Here is a 24945-nt window from a genome sequence, read left to right on the forward strand (position 1 = left end):
TGTGTACAAATTTGGTCCTTTAAATGGGAATAACAAGTCTTTTAAAACAAACATAGACTTAGATTAATATATAACTTAATTATTTTATATCTTTCTATAATCTATATATAAATGTATAAAAAATTACGCATTAAAGGCATATAATAAAAGCTATTCTTTAATATATTTTTCTTATATTAAGTAGATGTATTATATTTTTAGTTGCCAAAATACATAAAACATATAAGATAAATATTTTATAGGCATTTAAGAGCTGTCGAAAAAAAATCTTATCTACATCTTTTTTTTTAAATATAGATAACATATTAAGACAGTAACAAGGCACAAGCAATCATTATTAGTAAAGTTTTATAGAAACTACCAACTTAACCATTTTATTTGGATTAAATCAATAGTTTAACAATTGCGCACCCGGAATGTTATACAGGTTCAATCCCCGCCAAGTATAAGTTAACTTCATAATTAATAAGATTAATTTATAAGAATATTTAACAAATAAGATAAGTATTTATAATTACGTATTCGTATTTTTAAAAAAATTTTGTGCGTCCCGAAGGCCAAAATTAGTCCTTATATAGTCCTGCTTCCCTTCCCACTCTTTTTCTTATAAGGAAAGGATGGGAAGTGGAAGTGGACTTTCCGGATGAGAGGAAGCAAGGAAAGGGAAGATATTTTCTTTCTGTGCATCCTCTTCTCCGTCGATTAAAGGTAGGCAACACATATGCAATTGCGTATATCTATGGGCAACGGTCACTTCGCTGTTTCAGCGATTTCAGGTGACCGCTCGCTCGTTTGCCACCTTATGATATAAAAAAAAATCAATAAACATTTTAGCGTCCGAAAAACAGACCGATTGCACAATTATCCGATCACGTAATATAATTGAATATTTTTTTTAAACATTTTTTAATAAAAAATATGAAAATTTTATTATTAGTCTTAAAGACATTTTAAAAAAGATTTAAGTACTTTAATAAAGCACAGCTTTGTGTGAATTTTATTTACCTACATTTATTAAGGCATTTACAAGTACTTTTACATATGTTATGGGTTTTATATGCAATATTTTAACAATATTTCAGTATAATATTATGTAATTTTTGACTACTTTATGACACTTTAAGAATATTTATAGAATAACACCCCGTATAAAAATCTGTGAGTTTCTGAGACTGATTTCTCAGTTTAAAACATTTTTTTATATCTGTTATGTCAAAGATAATGATGGATGATAAGTTATATACATTTTGTTCTCAGAAACCAATGGTTAGTCAGGCAATGTATAATAGTTTTAAGATATGTTAGCGGCTCTTGACTTTGCGCGAGTCGCTGCGCAGAACGCAATGTTAGGTGTATTGGGGTGTGAGGCTAGGAAACGACCTTGAGCCGACGAGATATTTGAAAACAACTATAACAATAACATGTTTTAATCGGGGATTTCGGTCTCAGAAACCCACAGTTACATATTTTTTATTTTTAATAATCAACAATTCCCATCTTGATAATATAAGAATTTATCCAAAATGTATTATAAATTTAAGATTATAACATAAAATAAAATACACTTTTGAGCCTTTCGCTTGAATCATACTTATACATATAATGTATAATTAAAACTACTTCAAACATAATCGTATATAAGGTAAAATTAAAAAAAACAGCAACAAATATATAACCAATAAAAAAAATTGACAGCCGCCATATCTACGTACAAGGATGTTGTGATGAGGGCGCTAGTGTGCTGTCATAATTTAGTTTGACTTATGCCCACCGGGTCAAATAACTCGATCTATTCTCTATTCCATATTAAATGTCACGGCAGTAAAATTCTCCGCTTAATATTAGTCTTCTTCCCTTTCCCATCCTTTTCTTATAAGGAAAAGATGGCAAGTGGAAGTGGATTTAACGGAGGAGAGGACACATAGGAAGAGGAAATATTCTCTTTCTGTTCGTCCTTGTTAAATCCACTTCCCTTTGCCATGCTTTCCTTATAAGAGAAGGGAAGAAGAGTATAATTAGGCGTAGAATTCCCCTCCTACTATTAAAGGTAAGGACACGCATCTGCAATAACGAATGTCTATGGGCTGCGGTCGTTTCGCTATTTCGGCGAATCCAGGCTAGTTTGATACGTAATAATATAAAAAAATCAACAATATTTAGCTTTTAAATCCTTTCTTAAAACCTTCCCAGCTGGATTCTTAGGTATTTCATCAACGAATTGTACTTCTTTGATATGTTTGAAAGCTACAAGTTGATTGTTCACGTATTGTTTGATTTCGTCTGTTGTGATGTCTTTCTGTGCGACAACGAATGCTTTGGGAGCTTCCCCTGTCATGTGATCCGGAACCCCGATGACCGCGCAATCCATTATCTTAGGATGTGTACGTAAAATAGTTTCCAATTCCGCTGGAGGTACTTGGAAGCCTTTCACCTGGAAACATTCAGGGGACACTATGAATGATTTTTGATCGTTTCGCCATTTCAGCGAATCCATTCAGCTCGCTCGTTGGTCACCTTATGATCATCAGTTCACTATACGTCCCCACCGAGGGGCTCGGAGCCTACCCTAAGTTAAGGGTGATGATTACGATAATGATCACCTTATGATATCTTACTAATGTTATAAATGCGAATGTTTAGACGGAAGGATGAATGGATGTTTGAATGAAGGTATCTCCAAAATGGCTGAACGGATCTTGATGAAATATGGCAAAGATATAGAACATATTATAGGTTAGAAGAAAACATAGACTAATTATTAAGTTTTTTTATTCCGCGCGGACAGAGTCGCGGGCGAAAGCTAGTATAACATAAAAGGTAAAGGCTTGAGTCAGTGTGAAAGAATTGATTCTTGAAATAAAATAGATACATTTTACCAAATGTAAAACAAACCAGGGTTCATTATATATCTTGATAAAATTATCAATTAATTTAGGTTATCCTTTGTGTACCTACCTTGATCAATTCCTTCAATCTGTCAGTGACATATAGATATTTGTTTGTGTCGTATTTCCCGATGTCCCCCGTCTTGTACCAGCCATCTTGAGTGAGGACTTCGTTGGTGGCCTGCTCGTTCTTGTAATAGCACTGCATTAGATTCGGCCCGCGAACCCAAATCTCACCTTCCTTTAAAGACAAAAATATTACATTGATTTTTTCGTCAGTGCAGAGGGAAAAAAACAAAAAAATTATCCTATAACATGGCCCCTTGCATAAGTTACCTCCCAAACCAAATCCCGTCAAGATCGGTCTAGCCGTTTCGGAGATTACTCGGAACAAACGCAGTCTTAAGGACAGACATACAAACGTTTAAAAATATGTTTATTCATTATCACAATCAAATACACCATGGCGTACGATAGTACATATGGACACTACAATTTTATACATATGTAAAGATTCAATAGAAATGAGAAATTATAACAACTCTATCTAAATAGTTTGACACATGGACCGGCTATATACCGTGATATTTTGTGCCATTTTGATTTTCAGTTATTTGCCGCAGGTTGCTTTGATAGTGGTGGAGTTTAAGTCGTATCGACGCAAAAGCTGTCATTTTCAAGCAATGCTCTATCCTGCAAGGAAGTTTTAATGACTTACTTCCCCAGGTCCCAGTGCTTGTTGTGTGTTAACATCGATGATTTTAGCAGCGCAGCTGCCGAAGAGGTATCCAACGGTGGCATGGTTGACATCAGTTTTTCTTCCCACTGAAACTCCCCCGTTAGTCTCCGTCAGTCCGTAGCCTTGACGGAAGAATATGTTTTTCTGAAATTCGTTTTATAGTTAATGAGTTTTTGGCACTGATAGCACTCTAACCTTTGGTTTCTGAGCACCAACTCTCTGTATAAAACATAGTATCATCTTCGCATCACTCTCTTTAATAAAACAGAATAACAGTATGTGTTAAATGAGGATTTTGGTCTCAGAAAACAACGGTTAATGTGTCTTATTGAATCGATTTAAATTTTTATTAGGATTTTTGTTATAAAGTAATTTCAGGGTAAAAAGTGATTTGAAAACATTTAGTACAAACAACTAGGCTATAGCTGCATCTATTAAATCAGTAAGCCTTACTATGAAATACCAAATGTATGGAGATAATTCTTAACATTGCTCCATTCCGTATCTGAGTGTATTCATAAGATTAGTCTGGAATTACTTTCGCGTATGAATTTACTCACGTTTTTCTTCAAGACAGCAGCGGCGTCAGACTCCGAGAGTGGCGCAGCACCGCTAATCATGCCACGCACTGACTGCAAATGTTCCCCAGTCACCGCGGGGTGCTTTCCCAAGAATACAACTGAAATGCAAAAAGCAATCTTATTGCAACGACTTAAGAGAAGTATATTTTTTTGGTCCTCGTACAGTCACGGAAATTCGCAGTGTTCCAGTTTTTTTTTTTTTAATTTATTATACAAAAACTTCACGTCACAAATTAAACATCGGTTAGACAGTAGTACTAAAAACCCACAGGGTTTAGGTGTACTTACTGGTCGCTTATTAATTTATAAGATCAGCAAATTTAACAAATACAGACGTTATAAACCATTTCACAATTATATAATATATAAACAAAAAGAACAGAGATTAAACGGTTTTTTTTTCAGACTATAGTAGAAAGACAAAAAAGCGAAACAAAAGAAAAGTAGATATATAAAACAATTGATTGTTAAGTTGCAATAAATATGTCATTTATTTAGAAGTGCCGATTTCAAAATTCTTTTAAATTTTTCTGGTTTCTTAACGATTAAGGAACAACACAGTTAGGAACATTCAAACGACTGACTATCGCTTTTAAAGTGGAACACCGATAATTTTCCCAACTGTACATTTAAATAGATGCAAAAAACTGAGAGATATTTATATATTTGTAAGAGTGCTTCGTTAGTGGAAAAAGTTTAAATATCCATGTTTTTAATAAATTTTAAATAAAATATAGGTAGAATTTATTTTATTTTCCTTAAAATTAATAAAAATAGTGTCCAAAAAAACTTCAAGTTTAAATATTATAAGAATTTTCTAGCACCGTATTCATGTCCAGTGCAATCATTAAAGACTATATTTATATACTGAAGTAGTTATGTGTTTGATAAACAAGTCGTGCCCCAGCTATCTAGTATAAAATTATTAGTTACTTGGTTATCCATCCATACATAATTATAACTCAAAATAATAGCTTTAAAAACTAGTTAATACCAGATATACAGCGTGATCAAGAATTACATATGGTAATAGGTTAAGGGTACGGATTTCCGACCACGAGGTCGGGGGTTCGATTCCCGCCATTCGATTATTGTCGTAAACCATATCCTAGCACAAGCCTCGAGCTTAGTTGAAATGGCTAAAGAAATATTAGTAAATTTACAAAAAAATCTGCTAATATTTTTAATAAAAAAAAAATTAGGACTACAGAGAAGCTCCTAAGACCATTAGCTAAGTATTATACCTAATCTTATTTATAAATACGAATGTATAGATGGATGGATGGATGCTTGTTTGAAGGTATCTTTAGAACGACTCCACGAAACTTACTGAAAATTGGCACATTTGTAGAACGTAACCTGGAGGAGCAAATAGGCGATTATTTGAATTTATGTTTGCCGCGGACGATGTCGCGGTAGACAGCTAGTAGTTTTAAAATCTTACCCATAGGTGGCACAATGTACAAATGTTCAGCTCTTTGCTGCACGATAGTCTTCAGGAAGAGCTCCGGGTTGAACTTGGCGAAGGTGATGAGTTTGCTTCCTCTTGTCATGAGGTTCATCATCACCGCGTTGAAGCCGAAGATATGAAAGAATGGCAACACCGCTGGTACTGCACACTGATAAGAATCTGTCAATCAAGTTTTTTTTTATTTTACTTTTTTACATTAATAATTTTTTAAATAATTTGAGCCTTTTATAAATTGATTTTAAAATTGAGAACTTTTTTTCCGACTCAAAGGTACTGTGTCTCGCTATGTTTGTTTTTATGTCTGTCTGTTCCATTGTTAAGTGCATAAAGTGCTTTGTGGACTTTGAAGACTGAGATATCATTCGATTCTTATATCCGATATCTTGCATGCAAGTGTCGTGTCATTGTTTATAGTTTGTTTTATTCATCGTAGGTTTCTGAGACCAAAACCCCTGCATGAATATTATTATCCTTATTTTGTCAAGGATGATGAGAAGGATTATAATACAGAGACAATGAGAGGGAGTTTGGTGCCAGAGAGAAATGGTAAGCCACACAGAACATCAGTTTTAAAAAGACACAAATGCATATTATAAGACTGGTTACTTGGAGCTAATCGTATTTAAGAATAAGGTAAATAAAGATTATTCAAAACCGAAGATCATGCTTGCGATTACGTATTTTCTATTGACATGTGTATAAAAATGTAGTTTCACAAGTTTTTTTATTCATATAAGAACGTTACGCAAGAATTGTTATTTATGAAGTTTTTTCTATGTTAATTAACGTTTTCCCGCTGCATTTAATGTGTAAAAAGACGAATAACTTTATTTCTCAAGGTCTTTAAAACTTGTAAATAAATTAGCACAATAAAAATGATACTGGTACATTGGATTCTTTATTCATAATATATCTAAGAAAATAAGACAAATAAAAGCGGATAAATTGCTGTCTCTTTCTATTAAGAAGATATTGTCTATCTCTTTCTCTTTTTAAATCAAAATAATTTAATTTCAATCTTACCGGTAGCTTCATCAACAGCAATAATCTCCGGATTATTAATCATTTGATTCATAGCAACCACACTCTGGTGTGTTAGTACCACAGCTTTCGCGAAACCAGTAGTACCACTCGAGAAAGGCAGTATGGCAACATCTTTTTTACTCCTCTGCACAGATTTCAAACAGTCCGTATCAATTGACATATCTTCAGCAAACTCCGCGAACTTTATAACTCCTTCTGGTAGTTCGTCGTTATCAATTAATATTACTGCAGGTTTTGTTTTTAATTTTTTAATGGCTTCAGCTACACTAGGATATGATAGTTTTGATGTTACTATAGCTTTGCATTCGATTAATTCCAATTGACGATGTAATTCATCTGTGAAATTATAAGAATTTTACTAACGGTGGCTTTATAAGACCAAAATCTCTGTTAATCTCGCTAAGTCATTATATCTGTCAAAACAGAGATAACAATATGTTTTAAATAGAGATTTCGGTTTTAGAAACCCACGGTAATACAGTTGAAACTGTATAAGTTGGATTCCAAGGGATCGTGATATTTTTCTCGTTTATAGAGGTTTCTCTCTAACACAAGTGTCTCGCTTATGCAGGTCTTCCGGGACTGGAGAATGACTCTCACTTATCTTGTAGTAGTAATTCTTAACCCTTAAATGGACAATGTTGTTTTTAAACAACATACTAAACATCACAGATAAAATTATCTTTATTTTATTTTTTTGTTAATTTTGACAACTAGTTCTTATTTCTGAACGAATTTTGTACTTTTTTTAATGTTGGCACTATCCAATATTTTTATGCATTAAAAATAAATGATTACACAAATATATTTTTTTAAAACGTAAAAAAAAATCGTCCATTTAAGGGTTAATATCTAAGAAGTTTCGTAAGGTTCTGTCAGTAACTATTGACCTTAGAACAGATATTACTAATTATATTTAACTGTTTACACTTAACTCAAGAATATGTCTCATAGTTATGAGGCAAATGACACAGAAAATGTTGTTTACTCACGAGCGGTGTACGCAGGATTCATCATACTAGCAATACAACCGGCTTCCAACACGCCTAGCATAGTACAAGGGTATTCTGGCACATTTGGCAGGATAATAGCCACTGTGTCATCATTCTTAAGCTTCAATTTCGTTCGCAGTGATGCAGCGAAGGAAATAGACATCCTGTGAGTTTGTGCGTAGGTATATCCATGACCTGTTGCTGCACAAACCTAAAATATTGTAAAGTATTATACGATAAGAAAATTATATGTATTTAAAGTCAATGTATTGTCAGGTCAAAAATAATTATCGTCATCAAATAGTAATAAAAAAGGATGGCCTATTAGTTGTGAACTATTAGTTGTTAGCTATGAAAGGTTAGCTGTTAGTTGTTAGCTATTAAAGGTTAACTATAAGTTATTAGCTGTTATTTATCGACTACTTATTGGTGCCTTTTGAAACTACAACAAAACAATGGAATAAGTAATTTAAATAATTGCAATGGCTAAACGGTCAAAGTTTTTCAGATGCATTTAATATTTTCATAGTAACAAATTTACTTAACAAGTACATATTTAGCAACACAATGACTTTATCGCAATGAATTTACAAGTATTATTTGGTACAGTGTACAAAAAAGTTACATCATGAGAGTATCTAGCAATACTAGAAAATGAATTATATTTTTTTTGCTTTTGTTCAATGCAAAGCCGACTATTACTTTAAACCAAGGTGACAAACAAAAAAAGAATGTCATTATTTTTTATTTTGATATAAAAAAAACATTGTGCACTTAACTTGACAGTTATAATAAAACCAAATGCTTTATTACTGGGCAATATAATGACATAATTTATCTTTAAGATTCCTATCATTATAAATTACGAAACTTGGACTAGTTAAACTATTATCTGATATACTTTACAATATATTCACTTGATGAACAATTTTAATACTATTATAAATGCAAATGTTTAGATGGATGGATGGATGTTTTCTTCAAAAAGGACTAAACACATATTGATGTACTTTGGCATACATGGAATATATTCTGGAAGAACACATAAACTACTAATTAAGTATTTTTTTTATTCCGCACATTCGGCCAGTGATGACAGCTAGTTAATAAGAAAAACCAGAATTTGCTACATTTAAAATATCAACATTAATATCAAATTCAATGGCAATGTTGACTGTTTTTAAAACAAATAGTATAGCGCATGTAATCATAATTATCATACTATAATATTACTTAGAAAACAAAATAATTGTCTTATAAAAACAATTGAAAATTGATCTTCCACTGTTTATCCACTCTTATAAAGTATTGCCTTCTCTCCACTTCTCTTTGAAAAAACAGGAATATTTAAATATGTATTTCAATAGTGACTTCTTATCTTGGACACCACAGTAAGCAGTATAGAAAATTAGAAATACTTACCACAGCAGTCTTATCCGGCCAGCGATCCAAGTTTTGCCAAATATAGTCATTTATAGTACTATTCACTGGTGGTATGTCTTCATAAACAGATTTCAATATGTTAGGTTCATTTTTTACACTACTCAATTTAATACTTTGAGTTAGTAAGACTTGCATTTGTTTCTTTAATTGTAACCCCCTTTGTTTAAGAACACTGGCCATTTTGATTACAACTAAAAAATATAAAACCTTTTTTTAAAAATAAAATAAGTGTAAAATAATATTTTAAAAACATTATGAATTGAACCTTCAAGGAAACTAGAATAAAAATAAAAATAAACTGCACAGGTAATTTTTTAAATTATTTAAACTAAGAATAAAAACATTAAACCAGTACCTCTCTGTTATAAAGACAACTACAAAATGCGAGGGAATGCCTCACAAATAAAGCCAACAAGTCATCAAATTAGACTTTGAACTTCGTTTCATTTAATTATTTCGAATGTGTGTTCACTGTTGAATTGTAAAATCCTTGAACGGCACAGCATAATGTATTTGGAACCGCTTTCACAACTAGTATTTCCATAAAGAAACAGTAACTAAACAACATTCGTATATCTCATTTAATTCAATAAAAATGAAAGAGAAAAAAAAATGAAACTAAATTCAAAACAAATGCCAAATAATGACAAATGACAACTAGGATTACTCGATATTGTTCGATGTTAACATATAGCAACATCGATTTTTGGATTCAAATCATGCCACGCACATCGATGATAAATGTAGAAAAATCTAATTTAGTTTACTATAAAACGCTTTGTTGAGGCTTCTTATTGTATCTTTTGGCTTTTATTTATTTTCATTAAATTGCTCTCTGTGTTTTGAGATAGCTCGCATGAGTAAAATTTTGCCATTCCGTTTGAGCAGGCGCTGGAAAATGCGACTGCGAATTTTAGTTCACATTTGACTAAACAAGCCCCTACTACGCCAAAATATCGTGGAAAGTTTTCTATTAAATTTGGTATTCTTGGCTTACATATAATCATAGCTTAGGTCATTTTAATCTTTTGCCTCAATATCTAACACTTTTTATGTTTGACTACGATCTACGAGCAACAATAGTTAGTCTTGAGAGGATAACGAAATAAATCAAGTCCAAATATCTTAAACACTATTTATTTATAATAATGACTGTGAGAGATTGAGTTAACAGTATAATGTCATAAGTTAATATTGTCTACACCCTAACTAGTAACCTAATTAAGCAGAAATCTAACATTTAGAACACTAATGAGCACTACCGCTATCAAACTACCAAGAGTGGGGTCTTGTCCGTTGGTAAAGAAATCGCTGTAGTCGTCATTCTTGTCCTGAACGCTTCTATGCGCAATAGCATTATCAGATTTAGCCTCATCGGATGCCATATCTTTCGTATCTTCTGTACGTTTTTCCATAGGTTTGGCAGATACGGTCGCAAGTCGAGTTGTGGTAGAAACGTTTGGTTTTTCATCTTTGATTTCTTGATTGGCTACTTCGCTGTTGGCAGTTTTAGGAGCTGCTAATGATTTTTTAGTTTTATTTTTCTTGAAAATTGATGCATCGAAGTAACCTGAATTGTTTGGAGTATCGTTTGCTTCAGGATTAAGGGGGGAAATTCCGGTTGCAGTATTAGTCTTTTTGGCGACATCAAGGGTGTCAGGGAGTGGTTTGCCAGTTGGCGAATTGCAATGCAGCAAATCTCTTACATCAGTATAGAAGAGTTTTCCATTCAATTCAGCGTCATCGTAATATTCGTAGTCTTGGCTCTGTGTGGATGGTTCCTCGCCGTCGAACGTTTGAGAATTTTTTTCCAATTCCACTCGTTTCGTCCATCGGTCACGCAGCTTTGCGTCGGGAATGCATTTGAAGTTTTCTAAGATTAGCTTCAATGATGCGCTTTCAGTTTTGTTCATGAGCACCATGAGCCATTCGAGACGACAGTCGCATGGGAAAAGGTTATCTGGGAACAAAAAAAATGATTGTAGTTGAGATATAATATCTGGAAGGTAAAAACTAATTACATACGACATCTGGCAACAATTACATCTGAACTTTTATATTTACTTATACAGAAACTTAATAAATATTATAAACAAAAAAATTGTACCTTCAACATCCAAGGAAGCGATGTTTTGATGAAAATTTTCGATTATTGGCGCCATGACTTCTTGTCGTAAATCTGTAATTCTGTTTCCTTTCAAACTTAGAGCGTTTAATGAAGTCAGTCCTTGAAATACATTCACGTTGTCAATGTCAGAGAGTTCGTTGTGAGCCAGTGACAGTGATTGTAGATGCGACAAGCCGTGGAATGCTTTCGAATCTAACATTTGGATTTTATTTTCATCTAAATTCAGAGAAATCAGGCGAGTTAGAGGCTTGAATGTGTTATCGCCGATAACTTCCAAGTTATTTCCGCTTAAGTCTAATTTTCTTAATTTGCCGAGACCAGAAAACGTTTCGCTATTCAAACTGAAGAGTTTGTTTCTATCGATTTCTAGTTCTTTAAGATTCGTCAGATGTATAAAAGCTTTGTCATGAATAATCGTTACTTTATTATTTGTAATAAAGAGTTTCTCCAAAGTTGGCAAACTGACGAATACATCTCTATTTATTTCCATAATGTTGTTAGTATCCAAACTAATTGTTTTCACTGTTGCAAGATGAGAGAAAGCATTTGGTTTCAATTTTTCTATTTGATTACCGCTCAGTTTGATATCCTCTAATAAACTAAGATTTGCAAATGCAAATGGTTCTATAACTTTAACGTTTGCGTATTTAACATCAAGCCTTAAAAGATTATGTGTATGCTTTAATGCATTCTTCGGAATGAACTTGAAAGATATACCTCTATTATTAGTTAGACTAATTCTTACAGCATCTTTTAATGAATCGAACTTTGACCAAGCGGTATCATCTTGGCTAATCTCTTCTTTAGTTGGGTAACATTCAGCACTTCGTGCAATATTATGGTCGTCTTTGGCACAAAAGCATTGCACTGCATCCGAGGTATTAAAAACAGGATCGCAAATACTGGATATGACTTCTTTATTCTCACCGATATCGTGTAAATTAGGCTTCGCTTCAACCAAGAAAAGAAAGAAACAGGTCAATGTAATAATCTTCCAGGCCGTCATTTTTCTTTCGCCACCTAGAAATAAAAAAAAAATATATATACATAATGTATAATTTTTTGTAACCATCCAATTTAATTGAGTTATGTTCAAACAGATTTTAAAAATCCTTTTTATAAAACGGTAAACTGGATAATCTGATTTAGCCATTGATATTGGAAGTGCAATTTGCGTATTCCAAATTTACACAGATTAATTCGCAATTCCGCGGATGAAAAAAGAAAATACGCTGACATTAAATGGCCAGTATTTTTATTTTTATTTTATCCTCTGTATAATATATTACAATTTAGAAATAATAAATTTGATGAAAAATATTTAATTTTGTAGCTTTTTGCTTAATCGTATTTAATCCCTAAAGTTTAACTTTAATAAAATATCAAAACACTGAATAAACCAATCTTTAAGTCTATGTTTTTCTTCGATGACCGTTAATCTGCAATATATTATTTTAGTTAACAAGCCTGTTCATTATAAATAAAAACTTAAACAGGACAAGTTTTTACAACAAAAACAATTAAAAAATATGCTAATTTTACGTAAATATTTTTATTAAACTGGCCACTTATCATTGTATGTTTATTGTTTTTTTTCATGACATTTACTCTTAAACATATGAATATCATACATTTTACCTTCACAAATTTGCGATGAAATTAAAAGAATTGTTAATTCAGTTTCCGTAAATATATAGTCTGAGTGACGTTTATTTGTTTACAATGTTATTCTTGATTGAAAACAGAGAAGAATTGTGAATCTGAATCATGAGTCTCTTTAGTTCTTATTTTTAACTATTACTGAATATATTTATTTCATTATAAATTATTCACAAGAATTTTACAAAGATACAGATCGTGGGTAGAGACTTTTAGCTAAAATGACATCATACGAGCGTTCATTCATTTATAATTATAACAAAGAAATCGTTTTAAACCGCAATATATTGTCGTCTTGTTCCCGTTCTCGGTAAACGCATTAAGATAATGCTGTTTACACACCAACGCCGAATTTATAACGCAACTAAATTGATAACATGACAGAATTTTCTAAAATAAAAAGTAATGTCTTTCTAATTATTTACAATAACACAACTAACCCTATGACATCAACACCAAACAAATGACATTCGTCCGTTTTCAATAGTAGCCACTAAACACAATTGTAGTGTATTGTCGTGGGTAGATAAGACAGTCAAATCCTTCTCTACTGTCCCAAGAAATCATTTTTGTACAATGATAATGAGTTTAAATTATTTTTTTTTATAACAGAAGGGGGCAAACGAGCAGCGGGAACACTTCGGTGTTCAACGACGCCCATGGACATCAGCAATACCAGAGGAAACGCAGATGCGTTGCCAGCCTTTGAGATTAGCCGTGCCACTATTATTCTAATTTTTTGTCAGAATAATACTGTTCTGTTCCGATTTGAACTGTCCAAAGTTTTTGTGGAACACAATCCTTATTGAACTATATCGGTCACTAAACGGACGCGTAGGATGTAGTTTACATTGAAAGATAGATTTCGTTGTAACGATTAGAATGACATCATTATTAACATTAACAGTTTTATGTAGTGTTGAACTTTACGTCTTACTAATATTATAAATACGAAAGTTTAGATGGATGGATGAATTTTTGTTATAAGGCATCTGCGGAAGTCAACGGATCTTCATGGAATTTGGCACAGATATAGAAACAGTCTGGAAGAACACATAGACTACTTATTAAGTATTATTTAATCCCGCGCAGATGTAGTCGCGGGCGACATATAGTTTAATATTATATTTACTAGCGTATTTTCATTTTAGCACAAAGTGTAATGGAATTAGTGTGTATATTGCCGTTCTGAATCAATTTCTTTTTAAAATTCAAATATAGAAAGTAGGTAATTGACTTTAAATGTAATTCAGTATATTGTCGTCTTATATATTACAGACGCCTTATAATTACAGTGACAAAAGACCATACCGAATAATGCGAACTGTACTTTGGCAAAAATATAACGCAAAATAACATGAAACATCTGGCTCAAGTAATAAAACGTATTAATAGGCGTCGAGTGCCTCATTTACTGAACTATTTTTTTTCTTCTATTACACAGAAATTAGACCGTGAATAACACCTGTGAAGTCTGCGAAATGATCTGAATAATAGCTTTATTTTATACTTTGCTTTAATGAAACATTAACGTTAGCAAAAAGCAATAAATTGGAAGAAAATAAGTTTTAATTCTTACTAATATTATAAATGCGAATGTTTAGATGAAAGAATGCATGTTTGTTTGGTATCTTCAGCTGCAACAGCTGAAATTTGACCTAAATGAAGAACATGGTCTGGAAGACACACAGGCTACTAGTAAAGTTTTTTTTTTAATTCCGCGTGGACTGAGTTGCGGGTGACAACTAGTTTTATTATTGTGCGGCAATGTTTGACTCATGGTATCATGAGCAACAATGTAAACAATGACAATGCATTGTAGTAGATTTATTAATAGTTATAGAAACGACAATCTTGAGTCTATGACAGTTTCGACAAAATTTTATGATTTCCAACTAAAGACGTTGTAAGTTTGTAAACATTTCTTTAACAATATATTTATGTTTTTAATCAGTTTCAGTCCACCGTTAGAAATAGGTTTTCTGCAACTTTCACAAAATGGCGTCATTCTATTCGTACAAACACCAACAAATTGTAAAGTGACTACCATATTTCCATCTAGACTTAAAATTACACAAACATAAAATTATTTTCGCTAATAAATCAGAACAAAATAGTAGATAGAAGATCGTCGGATACAAGATTCATCCAATTACAAAACAGTTTTCTTAGTGTCAAGAATTGGGTTATTCAAATGCTTCGGGCTGTTTAAATGCATAGCGACGTCGGACCCGATGATTGATGTAGGGAAGTAGATCTGTTTGCTTTTGTACACCATCTTACGCATTACGAATTTATAGTAGGTCGAAGCGTTGAGATTTTCCTTACAAATATTGCCTCCTTTTTCTCCGTTTTCGTACCTAAGTATATTTGCAAAGGCTTATTTGTTCACTTAATAAAATCTCACGTTAGATAGAAAAAGCTTTATTTATATATCTGTAATAACTTTCCGAATGATAAAAATATTTATATCTTTACACGCATTTACATTACTTAGAAAAATATAGAAATATAATTATGAATTTATTTTTAATCATTCAAACTTTCATGACACATTATTATAACTAATAAACTAAAACACTCACGTAGATTTGTCTGTTGTCGGCACCGACTAGTTTCGAGCCCATCGTGGGTCCTTCAACAGTGAGCGACGGGCCGTGTCCCACATAAACCCACACCGATGGGTCCGAAACTAGTCGGTGCCAACACCAGACAAAAGGATGTGTGTTTGCCGTTCATATATTAATTTATGATATTATTTTTACTTAGTAACTAAATTATTTTGCCTTACTATCCGCTTACCTTAATTTATGATAGAATAAGTTGCTCGATACTGCGAATTAAGCTGAAAAGAAATAAGAGAAAAATATTATATTAAGATACATGAAGCACTTTTTAAACTCTTGACCAAATAAAGTATTATATAATATATAATAGGTAAATAATTCTAGATAAATATATATATAATTTGTACTATTAATTATACTAACAATAAATGAGTATTTAATATTTAGTCCATTTTCAAATTATTCATTTTGTAATATAATTTATATTTTCACTTCAAAATAAACTTCTAAAATCATATTTAACATACATACTAAAGTTTAAAGGTATTTTACTAATAAAATATGTAAACATTAAGACAGAATTGAAATATTTGTCAAAAAGGTTTGACATTGAAAGGTCCACCACCAATCTTTTTCTATAGAGCTTAAATGGAATAAAGGTTTTGATTATGTTTGTCTCTACTTTTCTATATAAATATAAAATTATGTTTGTCCCATTTTTCTACGTCAACTAATGACATTTTAACAGTGGTAGAGCCCGCTTTAACATCTTCGCACGAATCGGCCCGGCTCGCCCGGTTAAATACCACGACCACATAGAAGACAGGCGTGAAGTGGAAGCATTTCCGCGTTTCGTCTGATGAGTGTGCGTCCCGGAGGCCTAATTTAGTCATCTTTTCCTTCCCATCCTTTTCTTTATAAGGAAAGGATGGGAAGTGAAAGTGGACTTTCCGGATGAGAGGATGCGTGGGAAGAGAAAATATTTTCTTTCTGTGCATCCTCTCCTCCGTCGATTAAAGGTAGGCAACGCATATGCAATTGCGTATGTCTATGGGCAACGGTCACTTCGCTATTTCAGCGTTTTCAGGTGGCTGCTTGCTCGTTTGCCACCTTATGATATAAAAAAAAATGACGTAGAAGAATTGTGTCCTTAAAAAATCATATTAATTTCAAGGCGCAGATCATTAGAGAGAAAGAAGCTTCAGAGAAGGATAATATTTTGAATCACATCAATCAAAATGGCGTCGTCCACTTTTTAATTTCTAATTTTTACCGTTTTTTTTTAAGATTTCTGAACGACATAAAAAATTTTAGGTTTCAAACATACTGTCAAAATATTGTTCGTATTACTTAACCACATCTTTGTATATGAACGTAATAAAAACTGAACATTTTACTCGGTTTCTGTACCCAGTTATGTCTATGTGAATTTAACACGAGCACACTAATTCATCTGACATTTCGTCGTATAACAACCATGACCCTATTAAGCGTCGGGTCTAAACAACGAAATTCCATTTGTTTCACCGTAAAGGTCGCAATGTGGGAGAAAAAGAGCTTTCTTAATTGTAGAATTGTGTTAAGAGCGTAAAGGTGCATGTCACCGGTCAATAGTAAACTTCGCCAATTTATAATCGGACTAGAAATATTAAAAATAAAACGAATTGAGGATATTTTAACATAATTAGGTTGAACAGAACAAATACATTTCCAAATTTGATCAATGCTAACATTATTACGTAACGTTATAGACTGGTTTGGGAAGGGGCAAGAGAAAAAGAGGAAGACCCAAAGCCCGATGGGCACATGACCTAGTAAAAAGGATCTTGACAGACAAATGGACAAAAAAGTGATCCTACAAGATTCCGGTTTTTTCCTTTCGAGATACGGAAGCCAAAGATCTAGTAAAATAGCGGTTAAAGCTTGGATGAGAATAGCTGTAGACAGAGACAAGTGGAGAAACATAGAGGAGGCCTATACCCAGCACGGGGACATGACAGTTGTTTTTTCTTGATATAACTATTGAACTAGTAACAATTATTGTATTATGTCATGTTAAATAAAAGGATTGTTATTTATTAAGACTTATGCGTGAGTATATCTGTTTATTGTGCACATTACGTATCTATATATCTCATATGGAGCGTCGGTGGCTCAGTGGTCAAGCACTTGACTTGCAAACTGCAGGTCCTGGGTTCGAATCCCGCCATGTACCAATGTGTTTTTCGATTTCCGATTTGCATATGTACTTACATTTATCCGAAGTTCTTACCGTGAAGGAAAACATCTTGATGCAACCTGCACATATCTGAGAAGAAATTCAAAGATATGTGTGAAGTCAACCAACCCGCACTAGGCCAGCGTGGTTGACTATGGCCTAATCACCCTTATCTTAGGGTAGGCTCCGAGCCTCTCGGTATAGTGAGCTGATGATGATATCTCATATCTGTTCCATGGTAGCCGATTTAAAGTAGGTTCTTCTGTAGCCCAAACAGGTACGCCGATTTTAAAAAATAAGAAACGATTCGTTTTCTACCTTCAAGTAATGAGTCAAGATGGCGACCAGATAAATGTCGACGTCAATATGGCGGATGTATCTTATTTTCATCATAATTTCCTTCTGAAGATTCTGAACATATTTGGTACATTTTTTCGTACTAAATATATTATATTCTCTATGGAACATCCGCAATCTTGACTCTCGCGTTATTGTTTGTTTAGTAAATTAGTTTCACCATATAATATTTAATATAAACCTATATTAAAATGTTTTATCATATATTCAGAAGGTTGATATTTGATGTTATGTAGACATTGGTGGTCTGAGCCGAGGAGATAATTACATCAAACTATCAATTAAGGGGTTCGCTCTCGAGCTTGAAATCTAATCATTTCAATACGCAGCTCTGATGTGTTATTGACATTTTGTGATATACAGTGGAATAGGTTCGATAAATTGTATTATAACTCATCAATCCTAGTTTATTGTATGGCAAAGGGTTAACACAGAGTACTATACGGAACAGAGACTTCAAATAGTTAATTTATAATATTAATAAAATTGTAGTGTCTATTATTTCCCGAACATCTTGTATTTTTGTTGCGTATAACGGAAAACTTTTTTTTTATCTGTCTATCTACTATTTCTACCGTATTAGTATAATTTAAAACAAGCACTAAGTCAATCTCTTTATTAAAATCTTACGTTAACTTAGAAGATACACGGACTTACTTAATAGCTGTCGCCCGCAACACCGCCAGCGCGGGAAAAAAAATAGTAGCCTATGTGTTCTTCCAGACAATATTCTACATGTATGCTAAATTTAATTGAGATCCGTTCAGAGGTACTGGAGGTACCTTCAAACAAACATACATCCATTCTTACATTCGCCTTTGAATGAATGAATGAATGAATGAATATTTATTTATTGCCACAAACAAGGAAAAGAAAAACTACAAAAAAAAACAAGTTAAATTACATAAATTGAGGATGTGGCAAAAAAAAGGTGGCCAGCTCAGCTGGTGCAGGGAGGTCTTGCCAATCCTGCGCTGGTTTTCAGCTGGCCCCTTTGTTTTCACACCATTTGCACAGCACGAGGTAGGGTAAGCAGAAATAAAAACAAATACAACGAAAAAAAAAACAAAGCAAAAAACGACAATTAAACATTAAAATTTTGATTGATTTTTTAGATATGAAATAACAATTTTATATTAGTAAGGTAACATAATCAAAACTGAAAAATGAATATATCATTATCATGTAAGGTTTGTGTTTCCAGCAATTATATTTAATTGCGTAAAACGATTCGATTTCAGAGAAATATGTTATTAATATTTTACTGCTAACATATATAAACGACTTCAAAGGTAGCATTTTAATACAAAATGAAAAGAGCTTATGTGATTGGATATCTTTTGATTTCCGAACGAATACGTTTTTTACAATTTTTTTCAATTACGAAAGTAAATATGGTACATGAAACAATATATTGGTTTGTAATTTCAAAGCATAATAAAATATCGTTTAAATGTTATATGTTTGTGAATATTATTAGGGAATCGAATACTTATGAAACTTAAGATAAAGTACTAAAATAAATATTTCAGACGCCAGCCTGTCCTGAGGGTGGTAACTCACCCAGTGGGGCGTCGCGGTGGTAAGGCGGTGTTAACTTTAACACGAACCCGTGGCGTCCCATATTATGGCTATGAGGGAACAGAGGGGTTTAGTGGGTATGCTCCCATTCGGGGAGAGAATCCCACATAACTACCGTGCTTTCCCCGAGGCACGGAGTATGCCTAAAGCATTCCCCTCAGAAACAAAAAAAAAGGTGGTACCACACTAGGTAAGTCAGTAACATACCGTTTCTTCCATCTGTTTAACCTGATATATACTACCAAATCGCCACTAACTTTTACTACAAATATGTTATAATCATTTCTTGTTTATTAATCTTTCCAACGCTAAAATCATATTTTCTAGAATAATATATTTTTCAGACAACATTTTTCCCGAATCTCAAGTATCATAATCATCACCAGCTCACTATACCTCCCCACCGAGGGGCTCAGAGCCTACCCTAAGTTAAGGGTGATTAGGCCATAGTCAACCACGCTGGCCCAATGCGGGTTGGTTGACTTCACACATATATTTGAATTTCTTCTCAGATATGTGCAGGTTGCATCACGATGTTCTCCTTCACCGTAAGAACGTCGGATAAATGTACATATGTAAATTGGAAATCGAAAAACACATTGGTACATGGCGGGATTCGAACCCAGGACCTGCAGATTGCAAGTCAAGTGCTTGACCCCTGAGCCACCGACACTCCAAGTATATAAGAAAGAATTTTTATTAAAGAAATTCGTTAGAATATCTTTTGAACACGACTCAATTTCAAAGAAGTCATCCTTTTAAAACACAATCAGTTATAAAAACTTTGGAATTTAATTCCAACTATAATTGGAATTTGCTCATCCATTGATTTTACCATCCAAGGAAATACTTTTCTTTGAACAGTTTTTTTATTACTAAATTGTCTCTTCTATTATTATATAGTATAAAAGCTTTTAATATTACTGAAATTGAACACGTATTTTCTTGTTGAATTTTATTAAAAACTAACAGTTGCCCGCGATTTCGCCCGCGCGTGATCAAGAAAATTTAGTAATTAATGTAGCATATATGTCACCCTTTGTAGTGTAGTTTCACAAGAATGACAGAATTTTTCTAATCTTTTCAGTAGTTTCGGAGCTTGTCCCATTCAAAAAAGCAATAAATCATTCCACTTTATAATATTAATACAAACAAGCAAGAAATATCTATATATAAAATTGAAGTAATGTCATGTCTCAAAGTTCTGTTATAGAGAGCTTTATATTTAAGCTTCTTAGCTTTGTAGAATTTATACAACAGGTGCAGTATGTGGACAAGTTCGAAAGCTTATGTTATTAAATATTTTGCAGTAGGTCCGCCTTGTTGGTAAGCTTACGGAAGCTCGGTGAAGCTCCAAAGTGAAGAGAGTCCTTATTCACACGAGCGTTTTTTTAACGTCGCGTTAAAACTCTCCTGTTCCGTTCACCCAGCGTTCAAAATGTAACATTAATGCGCTTTTAAAACGTGAAGCTTTTTTATCGCACAATCCTGCATTCTAATTGCCGGGCGAACGAAACTTGCCTTTTATGTCCTTTTGTCTTCTAAACAAAATAGTCTTTGAAATTGCTTTCAAAATATTTTATCAGGTTATACACGTAATAGTTAAGGTCTCTAACACACAGCCCGAATATTTATTGAGGCGGAGAAGAACCCAAATTTCATTGAAAATATCGTAGATTTGGTTCGTTGCAGCGAACTATTAACCAACTAGGCTCCCAGCGCGAAGCAAAATCTAATTACGGGGGAAGCTTTGGGTTTAATTTATATTATCGTTCGCTTAGTTTATTCGTGTCATTATATTAATTGGCTGAAAATAAGCAGTAAGCAACGTGAAATAGCTTTAAAGTAAATAAAAGATTAACGAGCAAACGTTCTTCAAAAACTTTTCAGAGAATAGTGGAATTGAAGCTTTGAACTCGTCCCCGACTCGAATTACAAGACTTTGACGGTTCCTATTCATTTGTAATTTTGTTTGAAAGCTCTTGTGATCTGTTTTCCATTGGAAACTAAGTTCTTACAACTTTTATCTTTTCTACAGTTAGTTAAATTAGATTTGATTAAAATTGTAGATACTTTTACCGCCAGCCTTTCATCTAAGGTCTATTGGATTTATCTATAAAGTTTTCAACTAATTACTTAGTTTAATTAACAATCTTATGACCCACCTCTAATTGTCTTTTTCACGAAAATGAAAATTAAAAACAAATTAAGCAAATCTAGCTCAGTGTTAATCAAACTAAAATAATTTAATGTAGACTGCTCATGATTTTTATACCAAAATCCTTGTTTTAAACATATAACTATCCTTGTTTTGTCAAAGATGATGACAAGGATGACGATATGTTTAAACAGAGATTTTGGTGTTGGCAACCAATGATCAGTCGGTTGTCAAAATACACTATCACTTCTAACAATTTAAATAACTGTCTAACGTACAGTTCCTTATTCTAGATATATAGTACAGGTCTCCCTTAGTAGCCATTTACAAACTAATTGTGCGACAGTAACTCTGTTTCGTATTAAAATTTATTTTTTTATTAATTTAAAAAACAACTTTTAGGAACAAAATCTGATACTGTGCCAGTGTATCGACGCAACACTAGACTATTGAAATGTCAACGCTTATGTCCCCTCACTAATCGATCTGACACTTGAATCTGTAAAGCGCGTCATTCGCTCCAAACGATTCTAACTAATAACGTCTAACTAATCTATCATTCGGAATTCTCATGCGATATTACTTTGAGATGAGAAAACAGTATCAGTGTTAAATTAAAGTAAATATATATTTTATAACGAATCATTATAACTTTATGAATGTTCTAAACAAACAAGTAATCTTGCGGTATCTAACACATTACTGCTCCAACAATATAGAGCTTTGTCCCAATTTAACGGCCCGCTGGAGTTGTTTTATTTGTTTTATGTTTTCACCAGAGATACTCTGACTCACAATGCCTCTCGTAACGCTTTATCTCGGATTTAGTTCACGCTAAATACATTCTTGTCTGTCCGCTACGTCTAAGAAAAATATAACAAAACTCAGTAAACTGAATAGAGTACTTTAAAAGATTTCTCGGTTCTACGCAAAATTGTGACTTACATATGTGTCCAAAAATATACAATTCTTTAATAGCAAATTCATAATATTAATAAGTTCCCTTTTTTTAATTACCTTCTCTCTTTCTAACGAAAAGCTAATGTAGCCTTTTCAGTGGGGTTACCACGAATGTTTGTGAGAACCGCAATCGTATCGTCTTCGACTAAATTTGTATAAATATTTATGCAGCTTATCAGGTTTAAATGACAAAAAATCTCATACTAATTCTGACATAATTGACCATGATGACATGAAGGCGATTGTCGCAAATATTCGTGCTACACCCACTGCTTGTAATTACCAATGTAAGTACCAGATAGATAATTTACTAGGCGAGTAACCTATTATTTTAAACACTATTAAACATATCAATGTTTCTCCTTTACGTAAAAGAACGTACTTAGTTTCTTTTACTGGACGTACTTTTTTTCAAGAGTTAAACAAATAAAGGAGTTGTTGAACATTTTAAGAGTTAACAAAATCATTTTGTTGCCAAAATTTCGACGATCCTGTAAATGTTGTCTTGTTTGCACGTATACATCTACAAAGGATGTATCGGACAAAGGGATAGTATTTAATTTGCCCTCTGTTGACAGTTATTTTATTCTCGAACACGTTGTAAAGATTTAAAGTAAATAACTTGGTCAGATTTAAATGTAACGCGTTACCATACTTAGAAAATAAAACATTTTTAGTAGGAACCGCTTTTGATATACATTTATCTTCCACTATCTGATTATTCACTATCCTTAAATGGAAACCGGATTTCTGCTAACAATAACTTATTTGATTTTAAATCATGAATTTCAACTATCATAAAAGATTCATTATTCCTGTCTCTTTTTTCCCCAGAGACTAGAGAAGGATGGCAATAATGTTGACTTAGGTTAATAAGATCAACTATTATAGTTACACTAGTTGTCGCCCGCGATTCGCGAAAGTAGCCTAAGTACTCTTCAGACAATGTTCTACATGTATGCCAAATTTCATCAAAATCCATTCAGCCGTTTCCGAGTTACCTTCTAACATACATCCATCCATTGAAACATTCGCATTTATAATATTAGTAAGAAGTAAGATTGCGTTGCTAATGTTTGATGCACGATTGCACAATTGCATTATTTGCTTAAAAATTATACCACAAGTAAACTTCTAAATATTTCTTGTAGTATAATTGATAAATTAGAACCATTTCGTATATTAAGGTTATGTAAACAATCTATGTTATGTTTGTTTTATATATTTACACGCCCTTGGGAACTTCGTAGGCAGAGGTAACACGCGTAACATATGACGTCACATGATCGGGATTACAAAAGTTTACGATTTATGACGTCATGTGTTACGTAATTCTGTTGGATATAGGTTCGTTTATACGTTGTTTGATTGTTGCCTTGTTTAAAATTAGCTGTCATTTGTAACTCCGTCCACGTGGAATTAATAAACTTAATTAGTAGCTTACGTCTTCTTCCAGACTATGTTCTACATCTATGCCAAATTTCATCGAGATCTAGGAAGACGTTCTTGAGACGTCAAACAAACATCCATCCATCTAAACATTCGTATTTATAATATTAGTAAAATTTAAAAAAATACAAAATTGGTAGATGTTTAATAATCATAGTTAATTAGTATGATTTTAATGACTTACCGTGGGTTTCTGAAACCAAAATACCCGTTCAAAACATACTGTTATTTATGTTTTGTCAAATAATTATAGGTATGACTATATGTTTTATACAGATAGGTCTCAGAAATCAACAGTTAATCATTTATTTACTAAGCTAGTGCATCCTATCCTTCGATCCCATAGCAACTTACTAACACCTGATACCCAGCTGGGTTTATGGTCAAGCACTGGTTAATTCAATGTAAAAAAAAAAACCTCTATATTTTTGATCGCTTAAATCACATCATAAAACTTGCTTGATACAATTTGAGATTCGAGTTCATATGTTTAAAAGTCAATAAAGCTCAATCAATGTCTGCTCCGTGGATAAAGTGAAGCGCAGAGTCGACGTAATTGGATTCCAAAATACGAAGCTTATTTACCCATCCTTAATTATTGTGTAATTAAAACTGACAGATATTAATTGTTAATTTTATTATATCGCAGTTATAAAGGATAAAGACGGAAGAAAGTATGGATTATATGAAAGAGGATATGCATAAAATTGAAG

At 32.9% G+C, this 24945-nt stretch overlaps 2 protein-coding genes across 3 annotated transcripts in view; both read right to left on the minus strand.

Moving 5' to 3' along the window:
• Positions 1 to 1495: 1495 nt before the first annotated feature.
• Positions 1496 to 9780, minus strand: LOC106121652 (4-coumarate--CoA ligase 1). The gene is made up of 9 exons (XM_013317370.1): positions 9511 to 9780; positions 9135 to 9346; positions 7713 to 7923; positions 6700 to 7056; positions 5650 to 5835; positions 4185 to 4303; positions 3604 to 3768; positions 2956 to 3126; positions 1496 to 2431 (listed from the first exon to the last, which is right to left on the minus strand). The coding sequence occupies exons 2-9, from the start codon at positions 9333 to 9335 to the stop codon at positions 2147 to 2149; spliced, it is 1695 nt and encodes a 564-aa protein (XP_013172824.1). The 5' UTR covers positions 9336 to 9346; positions 9511 to 9780; the 3' UTR covers positions 1496 to 2146.
• Positions 9781 to 10282: 502 nt separating this feature from the next.
• LOC106121649 (connectin) overlaps positions 10283 to 24945 on the minus strand; it is a 38656-nt gene continuing 23993 nt past the window's right edge. Inside the window, exons 1-4 of one of the 2 annotated variants that reach the window (XM_013317367.1) lie at positions 15933 to 15971; positions 15745 to 15787; positions 11263 to 12303; positions 10283 to 11115 (exon numbers count right to left, since the gene is read on the minus strand). In XM_013317367.1, coding sequence (XP_013172821.1) covers positions 10373 to 11115; positions 11263 to 12289 — 1770 coding nt within the window. In that variant the 5' untranslated portion in view covers positions 12290 to 12303; positions 15745 to 15787; positions 15933 to 15971 and the 3' untranslated portion in view covers positions 10283 to 10372. Of the gene's footprint in view, positions 11116 to 11262; positions 12304 to 15744; positions 15788 to 15932; positions 15972 to 24945 lie in introns of those variants that run through there. The other variant, XM_013317366.1, reaches the window with a different exon arrangement.

Source organism: Papilio xuthus, unplaced genomic scaffold (genome assembly GCF_000836235.2).
Source record: "Papilio xuthus unplaced genomic scaffold, Pxut_1.1 DF826938.1, whole genome shotgun sequence".
Lineage (NCBI taxonomy): Eukaryota > Metazoa > Arthropoda > Insecta > Lepidoptera > Papilionidae > Papilio > Papilio xuthus.

Coding starts and splice junctions, on each gene's coding strand:
- LOC106121652 (XM_013317370.1), bottom strand. CDS start 9,335: ATGGCCAGTGTTCTTAAACAAAGGGGGTTACAATTAAAGAAACAAATG. Junction 5,836..6,699: donor TGCTGTTGATGAAGCTACCG/GTAAGATTGAAA, acceptor CTTGATTGACAG/ATTCTTATCAGTGTGCAGTA. Junction 3,127..3,603: donor AAGCACTGGGACCTGGGGAA/GTAAGTCATTAA, acceptor TTGTCTTTAAAG/GAAGGTGAGATTTGGGTTCG.